Source organism: Astatotilapia calliptera, unplaced genomic scaffold, assembly GCF_900246225.1.
Source record: "Astatotilapia calliptera unplaced genomic scaffold, fAstCal1.2 U_scaffold_71, whole genome shotgun sequence".
NCBI classification, from domain to species: Eukaryota; Metazoa; Chordata; class Actinopteri; order Cichliformes; family Cichlidae; genus Astatotilapia; species Astatotilapia calliptera.
The window spans coordinates 63950-76226 of record NW_020535813.1 but is presented as its reverse complement, the minus strand read 5'-3'; the positions used below and the strand labels follow the sequence as shown (position 1 = coordinate 76226).

At 39.9% G+C, this 12277-nt stretch overlaps 1 protein-coding gene across 2 annotated transcripts; it reads left to right on the top strand.

The window, feature by feature from the left end:
- Positions 1-446: 446 nt before the first annotated feature.
- On the top strand, positions 447-11336 carry LOC113018377 (myosin heavy chain, fast skeletal muscle-like). Of its 2 annotated transcripts, XM_026161442.1 has the most exons (41): positions 447-466; positions 658-707; positions 801-1023; positions 1121-1264; positions 1350-1506; positions 1681-1708; positions 1788-1899; positions 1993-2085; positions 2173-2236; positions 2776-2874; positions 2965-3068; positions 3162-3300; positions 3386-3504; positions 3604-3753; positions 3838-4008; positions 4096-4402; positions 4525-4601; positions 4711-4798; positions 4881-4998; positions 5112-5235; positions 5313-5449; positions 5553-5808; positions 6006-6248; positions 6383-6559; positions 6670-6815; positions 6911-7001; positions 7105-7494; positions 7600-7726; positions 7853-7971; positions 8195-8391; positions 8485-8668; positions 8762-8927; positions 9061-9185; positions 9279-9587; positions 9676-9879; positions 9961-10086; positions 10174-10344; positions 10480-10584; positions 10675-10770; positions 10885-11016; positions 11212-11336. In XM_026161442.1, exons 3-41 carry the CDS (start codon positions 820-822, stop codon positions 11227-11229), a joined length of 5817 nt encoding a protein of 1938 aa, XP_026017227.1. In that variant the 5' UTR covers positions 447-466; positions 658-707; positions 801-819; the 3' UTR covers positions 11230-11336. The 2 variants fall into 2 exon arrangements, with proteins under 2 accessions (XP_026017227.1, XP_026017226.1); XM_026161441.1 differs by having other exon boundaries at positions 1788-2085.
- Positions 11337-12277: the final 941 nt, after the last annotated feature.

The window sequence follows — 12277 nt, the reverse complement described above, 5'->3', positions numbered from 1 at the left end:
CAAAGATAGTTGGACACACACACAAGCTTAGTATAAACTGTATCAAATTAATATCCATTTATCTTCAAAAGTTATTAGAATGAATAATCCCAAAACCATGCAGAGCACTATTTTAATTTACCACTAACTATATTGTTAACATTTCTTACATTTTCCATATTTAGGAGCATAATCACTTAAATAAATATACCAAATAAACCACAATACATTGGCAATATTTTTTTCACTAAGGAATACAGCTGAATTGTTTATATTTGAAAGTATGTTGTATTAGAAAAGAGGGATTACATATGTGGAAAATGGATCAAAACAATTCATTTATTTTTGACCATATCAGTATCAAGAAGCAAGGTGTCAGACATTCATGACCAAACTAAGGAGAGTGTGAATGCTGAGGAAGCAGAGCCGTTGTCTATAAAAGCAGCAGCTCTGGACATTTGCTCTAGCTGACGGGCATCTAAGACGGGTGAGTACAGTAAAGGATTCAGCTACCATGTTTTATCTACTGTGTATTATATGCTCTCATTAAGTTTATATTTTACATTTTTAAGTGTTCAGTTATTAAATTTTTTTTTGACACTGAAAATTTTACTTTTTGAATGGATTCTTAAATTAAAGAGTAAAATGTCCATTGATATACGTTTACTTATTTTATAGCACCTTGACATACACAGGATACCAAGGAAGTTCTGTTTGCATCAGCTGAGGTAAAATCCACGAATCAAAAAGAATGGATGTTAATTATGGTTTGTATAATAAGTACAGTAAATGATTTATGTGTCAATCCATCATATTTTCAGTCTTTAGTAAAGTGCCACCATGAGCACAGACGCGGAGATGGCGCAGTATGGCGCGGCGGCCATTTACCTACGCAAGCCAGAAAAGGAGAGGATTGAGGCCCAGACTGCTCCATTTGATGCCAAGACGGCCTTCTTTGTGACTGTTCCTGATGAGATGTATGTCAAGGGGAAACTTACCAAGAAGGAGGGTGGTAAAGCCACTGTTGAGACAGACGACGGAAAGGTAGATGAATTATCAATGTACTTTATCTATTTGTCAAATATATAGTGCCAAACTTTGAAAGCTGATTTTTTCTAAGTGATCTTAATTTTCTATTCAGACGGTCACTGTAAAGGAGGATGAAATCCACCCTAGGAACCCTCCAAAGTTTGATAAGATGGAGGACATGGCCATGATGACCCACCTTAATGAGCCATCTGTGTTGTTTAACCTCAAAGAGCGTTATGCATCATGGATGATCTACGTAAGTTTTCACATTGCTGTGTGTGAGAGGAAAGTATCATGCTGATCTGTAAATGTTTAAATGATATTTATTGTCTATGATACAGACCTACTCTGGGTTGTTCTGCGTTGTCGTCAATCCCTACAAGTGGCTTCCTGTATATGATGCTACATGTGTAGGAGCATACAGAGGAAAGAAGAGGATTGAGGCTCCACCCCACATCTTCTCCATCTCTGACAATGCCTATCAGTTTATGCTCACTGGTAAGCTCAATTCCCTATTAAAGCCTTTAAATGCATTTAGGACTTCTACTTAAAGAGATGACCATTAATCATTGCGTGAAAAAAATTGCTTCTTACCACATAGCTACTTATAAGTGATAGGAAATAAATGAATACTAAGATTATTCAAGACATGCTTATATGTTTTTCTTTTAGATCGTGAGAACCAGTCTGTCCTGATTACGTGAGTATAATAAAAACTGTATGCAAAATATATAAAAACGATATAAAGGCATTTTAACAATGTGTCCCCTAAACCCCAGTGGAGAATCCGGTGCAGGAAAGACTGTCAACACCAAACGTGTCATCCAGTACTTTGCAACAATTGCAGCTCTTGGAGCTAAGAAGGCTGAGCCAGCAGCTGGCAAAATACAGGTAGATTCTTTATTCTGCGTCAAAGTCTTTGTGACAGAAAAAGAAAATCAATTTTGGAAGATCAGCTCACATAAAAACAATATATTCTTGCAGGGCTCTCTTGAGGATCAGATTGTTGCTGCCAACCCTCTGTTGGAGGCCTACGGTAATGCCAAGACTGTGAGGAATGACAACTCCTCTCGATTTGTAAGTGATTAAAATGAGTTAATGTAAATGAGCTTTTTACTACTTGCTCTCATGAAAGGCAATATTAATAAAGATCTACCCCTGTAGGGTAAATTCATCAGGATTCACTTTGGCACATCTGGCAAGCTGTCTTCAGCTGATATTGAAACATGTAAGTTTGAACCACAGTGTAAATTACCATTATCTGTGATAGAAATTATATTTAATTAGTCACTTAAATGTATTCGAGCTCTGGGGAATGAGAATCAAACTGATAGGTCCAGAATGCCCCCCCCCCCCCCCCCCCCAAACCAACCAAAAAAAAACCTAAATATTATGTAACAGATCTGTTTAGTTATTTTACAGCACATAAAGAGATGAGTCACTTAATTTCAGAAGAAGTAATATTGTCTGTTGTGGTGGAACACACGGATGCATGAACAGTGTGGTTACGCTATATATATAAGTTATATACTGTAACCCAGCAGTTATCGTGTGTAAGTATAAGTAGGAACATATTGCAACTTCACGGAACATTTAAAGTATAATAAGGTATACTGTGAAGCACGTTATAAGTAAAGCAACAGAACTGAAAAAAGTTTCAAACACGCCCAATGACAGCCAAGGAAATAAATGCATGTATGATCCATTTTGCAGTTTTGACTGTGATGTCTCATGTCTACAGTGTCAAAATTAATCTGTTGTCCTTAGATCTGCTGGAGAAGTCCCGTGTCACCTTCCAGTTGTCTGCTGAGAGGAGCTACCATATCTTCTATCAGCTGATGACAGGCCACAAGCCTGAGCTTCTGGGTATGCTGACAGGACACCTAAGTAAATTTTAAAACCATTAAAATCACATTCTAAGCAAAAAAAACAAGTTAACTTCATTTCTCCTTTCAGAGGCTCTTCTGATCACAACTAACCCTTATGACTATCCAATGATCAGTCAGGGTGAAATCACTGTCAAGAGCATCGATGATGTGGAGGAGTTCATTGCAACAGATGTAAAATCACATTTGACACAGAATCTTATACTTAACCATAAATATCTTCTTTTGTTTTATTTATTGATAGCTGATTTCATTTTTTTCTTACAGACTGCTATTGACATCTTGGGCTTTACTGGTGATGAGAAGTTAAGCATCTACAAGCTGACTGGTGCTGTGATGCATCATGGCAACATGAAATTCAAGCAGAAGCAGCGTGAAGAGCAGGCTGAACCTGATGGCACCGAGGGTATTGTGAAAAATTTCTATAATGGAGAAATGTTTGAAGTATTTGTATTTATTAGGTATTATAATGATTTGTTTTAATCCAACAGTGGCTGACAAGATTGCGTACCTACTGGGCCTGAACTCGGCTGATATGCTGAAAGCTTTGTGCTACCCAAGAGTCAAGGTTGGCAATGAGATGGTGACCAAAGGTCAGACCGTCCCACAGGTAATTCATAAAAGGGAGACTTGTATAATCATATTATAATTATAAACATTATAGCTGTATTCATATGGTTTTGTATCATTATAAATTCTTGTTTGCCAGGTCAACAATGCTGTCTCGGCTCTGTGCAAATCTATCTATGAGAAAATGTTCTTGTGGATGGTTATCCGTATCAATGAGATGCTGGACACAAAGCAGCCCAGACAGTTCTTCATTGGAGTGCTGGATATCGCTGGGTTTGAGATCTTTGATGTGAGCACTTGAAACATTTCAACACATTTCTTAAACTTTAAAGACTTTATTGCCATGAAGTTAGACATGGTTGTACTATTACAGTTCAACAGCTTGGAGCAACTCTGCATCAACTTCACCAATGAGAAACTGCAACAGTTTTTCAACCATCACATGTTTGTCCTGGAGCAAGAGGAGTACAAGAAAGAAGGCATTATATGGGAGTTCATTGACTTTGGTATGGACTTGGCTGCCTGCATTGAGCTTATTGAGAAGGTAAACAGCTACTATGGAAGAAATGTACATGTGGTTGCATATGTTACCTCCCTTGAAATTTTAATATAATTTATGATATTTTCTCAGCCAATGGGCATCTTCTCCATCCTTGAAGAGGAGTGCATGTTCCCTAAGGCCTCTGACACAACGTTCAAGAACAAGCTGCACGATCAGCATCTTGGCAAGACCAAAGCATTTGAGAAACCAAAGCCTGGAAAGGGCAAGGCTGAGGCACACTTCTCCCTGGTTCACTATGCTGGTACAGTGGACTACAATATCACTGGCTGGCTGGACAAGAACAAGGACCCACTGAATGACTCAGTTGTTCAGCTCTACCAGAAGTCTTCAAACAAACTGCTGGGCTTCCTGTACGCAGCCCATGCTGGAGCTGAAGGTAAGAAAAAAAAGTGCTCACAAACTCCCATGTCCAGTACAGATAGCTACTGCAGGAAAAAATTATACAGTGAAAAATATTTTTTCAATTCCAATAATGAAATTTACTGCTTACAAAAACAGAGGCTGCTGGTGGTGGTGGCAAGAAGGGTGGCAAGAAGAAGGGTGGTTCCTTCCAGACTGTGTCTGCTCTTTTCAGAGTATGTATAGATTTATATATATATATATATATATATATATATATATATATAAATTAAATGCAAATTTTTAAATAGTATTAACCTATTATTTAATGATGCTGATCTACAGGAGAATCTGGCCAAGCTGATGACCAACTTAAGAAGCACTCATCCTCACTTTGTCCGTTGCCTGATTCCCAATGAGACAAAGACCCCAGGTACCCCACAGTAATATTAACTGTAAAAATGACAGTAAGAATATAGAAAAGATTTGAAACATTATGCATTTCTGACTCTCAGGCCTTATGGAGAACTTCCTGGTCATCCACCAGCTGAGGTGTAACGGTGTACTGGAGGGCATCAGAATCTGCAGAAAGGGTTTCCCCAGCAGAATCCTCTATGGTGACTTCAAGCAGAGGTGACAGCACATTACAATATTGGAAAGGAAAATTTGTTTCATTGTTTTTGTAAAGGGGAAACTTGAATATGGTGAAAGAAAAATCTAAGTAACAACATGATTCTCTCTTGAAGATACAAAGTGTTGAATGCCAGTGTCATCCCTGAGGGACAGTTCATTGACAACAAGAAAGCTTCAGAGAAGCTGCTTGGCTCCATTGATGTGGATCACACACAGTACATGTTTGGGCACACAAAGGTACACTTTGTTATATTAATGGGTATAAAAAACACTGTCCATTTGCACTTGTACTTATGTTTTCAATGATTAAATAGGTGTTCTTCAAAGCTGGTCTGCTGGGCACTCTTGAGGAGATGAGAGATGAGAAACTGGCTGAGCTGGTGACCATGACTCAGGCTCTCTGCAGAGGATATGTCATGAGGAAAGAGTTTGTGAAGATGATGGAGAGGAGGTAACATTGTCATACTAAACTCTATTGTATTCTCTTTTTTATTTCCTTCCTCATATTAAGATCCTACGACACTAAAAGTAACACTCTCATGTTTGGTTTTTAGAGAATCTATCTACACCATCCAGTACAACATCCGTTCTTTCATGAATGTCAAGAACTGGCCATGGCTGAAAGTATACTTCAAAATCAAGCCTCTTCTGAAGAGTGCTGAGACTGAGAAGGAGTTGCAGAACATGAAGGAGAACTATGAGAAGATGAAGACAGACCTGGCTGCTGCTCTGGCTAAGAAGAAGGAACTGGAAGAGAAGATGGTCAGCCTGCTGCAGGAGAAGAATGACCTGCAACTTCAAGTGGCTGCAGTAAGTAGTAGAGAAAATTTTATATTACACTTATAGTTCATGTATATTAAATTTAGATATGAAAAGGCCACATGCTTATTTTATCCTCTGATTATTTATGTGCTAAAACAAAAGTGTAGCTAAAAGTACGATCAAGAAAACACTAGGACAATGTGACTCACAAATAATCTAACTTGTGTGTTCAACATGTATTATAGGAAGTTGACAATCTCTCCGATGCTGAAGAAAGGTGTGAGGGGCTCATTAAGAGCAAGATCCAGCTCGAGGCCAAACTCAAAGAGACAAGTGAGAGACTGGAGGATGAAGAGGAAATCAATGCTGAGCTGACTGCTAAGAAGAGGAAGCTGGAGGATGAATGCTCTGAGCTGAAGAAGGACATTGATGACTTGGAGCTCACCTTGGCCAAAGTGGAGAAGGAGAAACATGCCACAGAAAACAAGGTTCAGTTCATTTTGATTATATTCTTAGTTCAATTAAAACATGTAATGTTGTTCTTTGAATATACATGTTAAACGATCAAATAATCAGCAAAATCTCGAACAAAATTAAACTTAATGTATTCACATTGTTTCAGGTGAAAAACCTGACAGAGGAGATGGCATCTCAAGATGAGTCAATTGCCAAGTTGACTAAGGAGAAGAAAGCCTTACAAGAGGCCCATCAACAAACACTGGATGATCTCCAGGCAGAGGAGGACAAAGTCAACACTCTGACCAAGTCCAAAACAAAGCTGGAACAGCAAGTTGATGATGTAAGAAAACTATAAAAATTACGTTGTTGTTTTTTGTTTTCTATGGAAAGAATTTTAGTACTAAATCATTGTCATACCAACCACTTGAATCAACTGACATGACTTTATAGCTTGAGGGTTCACTGGAGCAAGAGAAGAAGCTCCGCATGGACCTTGAGAGAGCCAAGAGGAAGCTGGAGGGAGATCTGAAACTGGCCCAGGAATCCATAATGGATCTGGAGAATGACAAGCAGCAGTCTGATGAGAAAATCAAGAAGTAGGGCTTTTTTTGTAAATAATTTTCTTTACACACACTGCATTGCAATAATCATATGGACTATGATCGTAAAACCATACTTCTTCCACACCAAGGAAGGACTTTGAAATCAGCCAACTTCTCAGCAAAATTGAAGATGAACAATCCCTTGGTGCTCAACTTCAGAAGAAGATTAAAGAACTTCAGGTAACACTAACGACCAGTCTTCATAAAGAATATTGCTCATTATAATTCAAAAACCTAGTTTAGTTTAGGTTCTAATCGATAAATCCAAATAATTTCAAACTAGGCTCGTATTGAGGAGCTGGAAGAGGAGATTGAGGCTGAGAGGGCAGCTCGGGCTAAGGTAGAGAAGCAGAGAGCCGACCTCTCCAGGGAGCTTGAAGAGATCAGCGAGAGGCTCGAGGAAGCTGGTGGAGCAACAGCTGCTCAGATTGAGATGAACAAGAAGCGAGAGGCTGAGTTCCAGAAACTGCGTCGTGATCTTGAGGAATCAACTCTGCAGCATGAAGCTACTGCAGCAGCTCTCCGTAAGAAGCAGGCTGACACTGTAGCAGAGCTCGGAGAGCAGATCGACAACCTCCAGCGTGTCAAACAGAAGCTGGAGAAAGAGAAGAGCGAGTACAAGATGGAGATTGATGACCTCTCCAGCAACATGGAGGCTGTTGCTAAAGCAAAGGTGCGGACAGTATTTATAGAGAACAGATTTTTTCTTTTTTACATTTCAGGACCGCCAAAGCAGCTCATTAACTGTTAACATGGATATGGCATTACTTGGTGACAGGGCAACTTGGAGAAAATGTGCAGGACTCTTGAGGATCAACTAAGTGAACTCAAAGCCAAAAATGATGAGAATGTTCGTCAGCTGAATGACATTAATGCCCAGAAGGCGAGACTTCAAACAGAGAATGGTAAGTGATGTATAACAAAGAAACAGTCTGTGTCTGGAAATTTGTCATTTACAGGTACCTAAAACTACAACCAATCAGTGGGTGAAATGAAACAAACTGGGCTTAATACATGTGTGTTAACTACAGGTGAGTTCAGTCGCCAGCTTGAGGAGAAAGAAGCTCTTGTTTCTCAGCTCACAAGGGGCAAGCAGGCCTTCACTCAGCAGATTGAGGAACTGAAGAGACACGTTGAGGAGGAAGTGAAGGTCTGAAATATTTTCTCTCTTCTGTTAAATTTCAGCACTTACTAATAAAAACAGAGACAAGTTTTAATCAGTTACAGAGACACTCAGTAACTCTGAGACAGATAATCCTCTAATTTCTTTCTAAGGTTTTACCTCTTAAATTTGTTATCCTCTCAGCATTAGACTTTAAAATTGATTTCAACAATAAAATATCGAAATCTGAAATCAACTGTCACTTCAACAGGCCAAGAATGCCCTGGCTCATGCTGTTCAGTCAGCACGTCATGACTGTGATCTGCTCAGAGAGCAGTTTGAGGAGGAGCAGGAGGCCAAGGCTGAGCTGCAGCGAGGAATGTCCAAGGCCAACAGTGAGGTGGCTCAGTGGCGATCCAAATATGAGACTGATGCTATCCAGCGCACCGAGGAGCTGGAGGAGTCCAAGTAAGTCACCATACTTTCATTGTTTAAATTAGTTTTCAGATTTAAAACCAAACAATTCAGCCTTAATTTAAAAAAAAAATATTTTAACAACAGGAAAAAGCTTGCCCAGCGCCTGCAGGAGGCTGAGGAATCCATTGAGGCTGTGAACTCCAAGTGTGCCTCACTGGAGAAGACCAAGCAGAGGCTGCAGGGTGAGGTGGAGGACCTCATGATTGATGTGGAGAGAGCTAATGCTCTGGCTGCCAACCTTGACAAGAAGCAGAGGAACTTTGATAAGGTAAAGTTTTAAACATAACCTCTGTCATCAAAGGAGAAATTACACCCATTACAACAACTAATTATTTAATTAATTAATTTTTAATTAATCTAGGTCCTGGCAGAATGGAAGCAGAAGTATGAGGAGAGCCAGGCAGAGCTGGAAGGAGCCCAAAAGGAGGCTCGTTCTCTCAGCACTGAGTTGTTCAAGATGAAGAACTCATATGAAGAGGCTCTGGATCATCTTGAGACCATGAAGAGAGAGAACAAGAACCTGCAGCGTATGCTTATCTTGCTATAGATCATATGGATATGATTCTAATGTTTATATTCATATACAGCTTTTGTTGTGGCCAAAACATTTGCATATATCAGCTCCAAGTACTAAAACTCTTGGCTGTGTTTGCTCTGTAGAGGAGATCTCAGATCTGACTGAGCAGATTGGTGAGACTGGAAAGAGCATCCATGAGCTGGAAAAGGCCAAGAAGACTGTTGAGACTGAGAAGTCTGAAATTCAGACAGCTCTGGAGGAAGCTGAGGTAATGTATTTTATAAAAATGTACTTTGTTTGTAATTACATTTCTAAAACTATCCCTTCTCCAGTTTATGTTGAAATAAACCTTTATTTAAAGGGAACTCTGGAACACGAGGAGGCCAAGATCCTTCGTGTTCAGCTTGAGCTAAACCAGGTAAAAGGTGAGATTGACAGGAAGCTGTCAGAGAAGGACGAGGAGATGGAGCAGATCAAGAGGAACAGCCAGAGGGTGATTGACTCCATGCAGAGCACCCTTGATGCTGAGGTCAGGAGCAGGAATGATGCCCTGAGAGTCAAGAAGAAGATGGAGGGAGACCTGAATGAGATGGAGATTCAGTTGAGCCATGCCAACAGACAGGCTGCTGAGGCCCAGAAACAACTGAGGAATGTCCAAGGACAGCTCAAGGTGAGTTGGTAGTTCATTTGTGTTTGTGTGAATTTTTAATTAACCTCCAAGCAAACAATGATAATATCTTTTGTTTGTTTGTCATCAGGATGCTCAGCTGCACCTGGATGATGCAGTCAGAGGACAGGAAGACATGAAGGAGCAGGTCGCCATGGTGGAGCGCAGAAATGGTCTGATGGTGGCTGAGATTGAGGAGCTGAGAGCCGCTCTGGAGCAGACAGAGAGAGGACGCAAAGTAGCTGAGCAGGAGTTGGTTGATGCTAGCGAGCGTGTTGGACTGCTTCACTCTCAGGTTGGTATTCATTACTTTACAAGAACTTTGAGACATCAGAGAGTGAGAATCACAGCATTAAAACTGTTCTCTTTCATTCAGAACACCAGTCTTTTGAACACCAAGAAGAAGCTGGAGGCTGACCTTGTCCAGGTTCAGGGTGAGGTGGATGATGCAGTTCAGGAAGCAAGAAATGCTGAGGAGAAGGCCAAAAAGGCTATCACTGATGTAAGTTAGTACTTTACAAGCCTTCTTTTCTTTTCAAAATTTTTGTTCATGCTTGATCAATAATGCCAACACCACCCATACTTTCAGGCTGCCATGATGGCTGAGGAGCTGAAGAAGGAGCAGGACACCAGTGCTCACCTGGAGAGGATGAAGAAGAACCTGGAGGTCACAGTCAAGGACCTGCAGCACCGTCTGGATGAGGCAGAGAACCTCGCCATGAAGGGTGGCAAGAAGCAGCTCCAGAAACTGGAGTCCAGGGTATGTTGTTCTCGAACTATTATTCAAATATTTAAAAAGAAAAAACACTTTGATTCCATCACATGATCTCCACCCATTTTCTTCTCTGTACTCTTAATATTTATTAAAAGCTGATTATTTTTAATGGCATTAAAGGTCCGTGAACTGGAAGCTGAAGTTGAAGCTGAGCAGAGACGTGGAGCTGATGCTGTTAAAGGAGTCCGCAAATATGAGAGGAGAGTGAAGGAGCTCACCTACCAGGTGATTACACATTTACCTAAACATCTATTACATTTAAGTTCCTAAATTCTTTCTTCTTCAGCCGTCAGTAACAGTTTGTTGTTTATGCAGACTGAGGAGGACAAGAAGAATTTGGTCAGACTTCAGGATCTGGTGGACAAGCTGCAGCTCAAAGTCAAGGCTTACAAGAGACAGGCTGAGGAGGCTGTGAGTGAAATGTTTTGTGATTTTTACATATGGAATTCACAGCTTAATAACTGAGATATCTCTCATATATGATCAGATATGTTTTTAAATAAAACATATTGTTGCACTGAACAGGAGGAACAGGCCAACACCCACATGTCCAGACTGAGAAAGGTCCAACATGAGATGGAGGAAGCTCAGGAACGTGCTGACATTGCTGAATCTCAGGTCAACAAACTGAGAGCCAAGAGCCGTGATGCTGGAAAGGTAATTCATTTAATTTGTTTTACAAAAAATGTACCGTTGTTTAATGGAGTTGTTTGATATAAGAGCTTTATGTTAATAATTTTCTGTGAATTGAAGAGAGAAGAGAGTGTAGATACTATATTTACAATGTAGAATGAATTGTTTCAATGTTGATAATATGTGTTGAATAATTTTACCTTTCATTATTTTTTTCAGGGTGAAAGTGCTGAATAAGACACATTCTTTTGGAACTTTTTGGCAGTGTTCATAAAATATGAACTAACTGTTAAATTGTCCACGTATGATGTATTAATTCAATAAACACTTTCATTATGATTTCATGAGTTTAATTTATTCTTTATTCTAAAAAAAGTCACATTCACATATACAATTTTTAACACGATAGTTTCTTCAGAATAATCGTGATTCATACCTACAGGACATCGTCCTGTGAAATGAGGACAGCACTTTTCCCTTTGTGTTCTCCCTTCTTGTGTTCAGCATTAGTGATGGCAGAGTTAAGTTAACCTTTAAAAGAAAACATATTTCACACAAACCAAGATACTTTTAATATACATTTTTCGTAACGCCTGATGTCAGCTCACTCTTTGCAGCTATAACAGCTTCAGCTGTTCTGGCTTTACACAAGTTTTAGGAATGTATCTATGGGAATTTTCAACCATTCTTCCAGAAATATATTTGTAAGGTCAGACAATGTTGTTGGATGAGAAGGCCTGGTTCACAGTCTAATTCACTCCAAAGGTGTTTAATCAGGTTTTGGTCAGGACTCTGGCAGGCCAGTCAAGTTCTTGCACACCAAATTCCCCCATCCAATTTGTGCACTGGCACTCCATCATGTTAGACCAGGAAGGGGCTGTCCCTAAACTGTTCCCACAAAGCTAGGAGCATGAAACTGTCCAAAATGTCTTGGTGTGTTGAAACATTTCACCGGAACTAAGGGGCCAAGGCCATCTTGTGAAAAATAACTTCACACCGGCACAATTCATCTCTCATCCAGAAAGCATGAATACTGCAACAGTGTCAGTGTGCTTTTCTGCATCTTATGCATTGCATTGTGCCTGGTTATGTAAGGCCTTAGTGACACTGCGTAGCCATGGAAACCCATTCCATGAAGCTCTCTAAACACTGTTCATGAGCTAATCTGAAGACCACATGAAGTTTAGAGTGTTGTAGTGACTGACTCCATAAAGTTGGTGACCTCTGTCCACCAGAGATGGACAGCGTTACAAGTAACGCGTTACTGTAATCCGATTACTTTAAG

What these genes read in the sequence shown, in the direction of transcription:
- LOC113018377 (XM_026161441.1), top strand. Translation starts at nt 820, where the DNA reads ATGAGCACAGACGCGGAGATGGCGCAGTATGGCGCGGCGGCCATTTAC. An exon ending in TTGAGACAGACGACGGAAAG is followed by an intron (nt 1,024 to 1,120) that starts GTAGATGAATTA and finishes TTTTCTATTCAG; the next exon opens with ACGGTCACTGTAAAGGAGGA. An exon ending in AGCCCATGCTGGAGCTGAAG is followed by an intron (nt 4,403 to 4,524) that starts GTAAGAAAAAAA and finishes TTACAAAAACAG; the next exon opens with AGGCTGCTGGTGGTGGTGGC.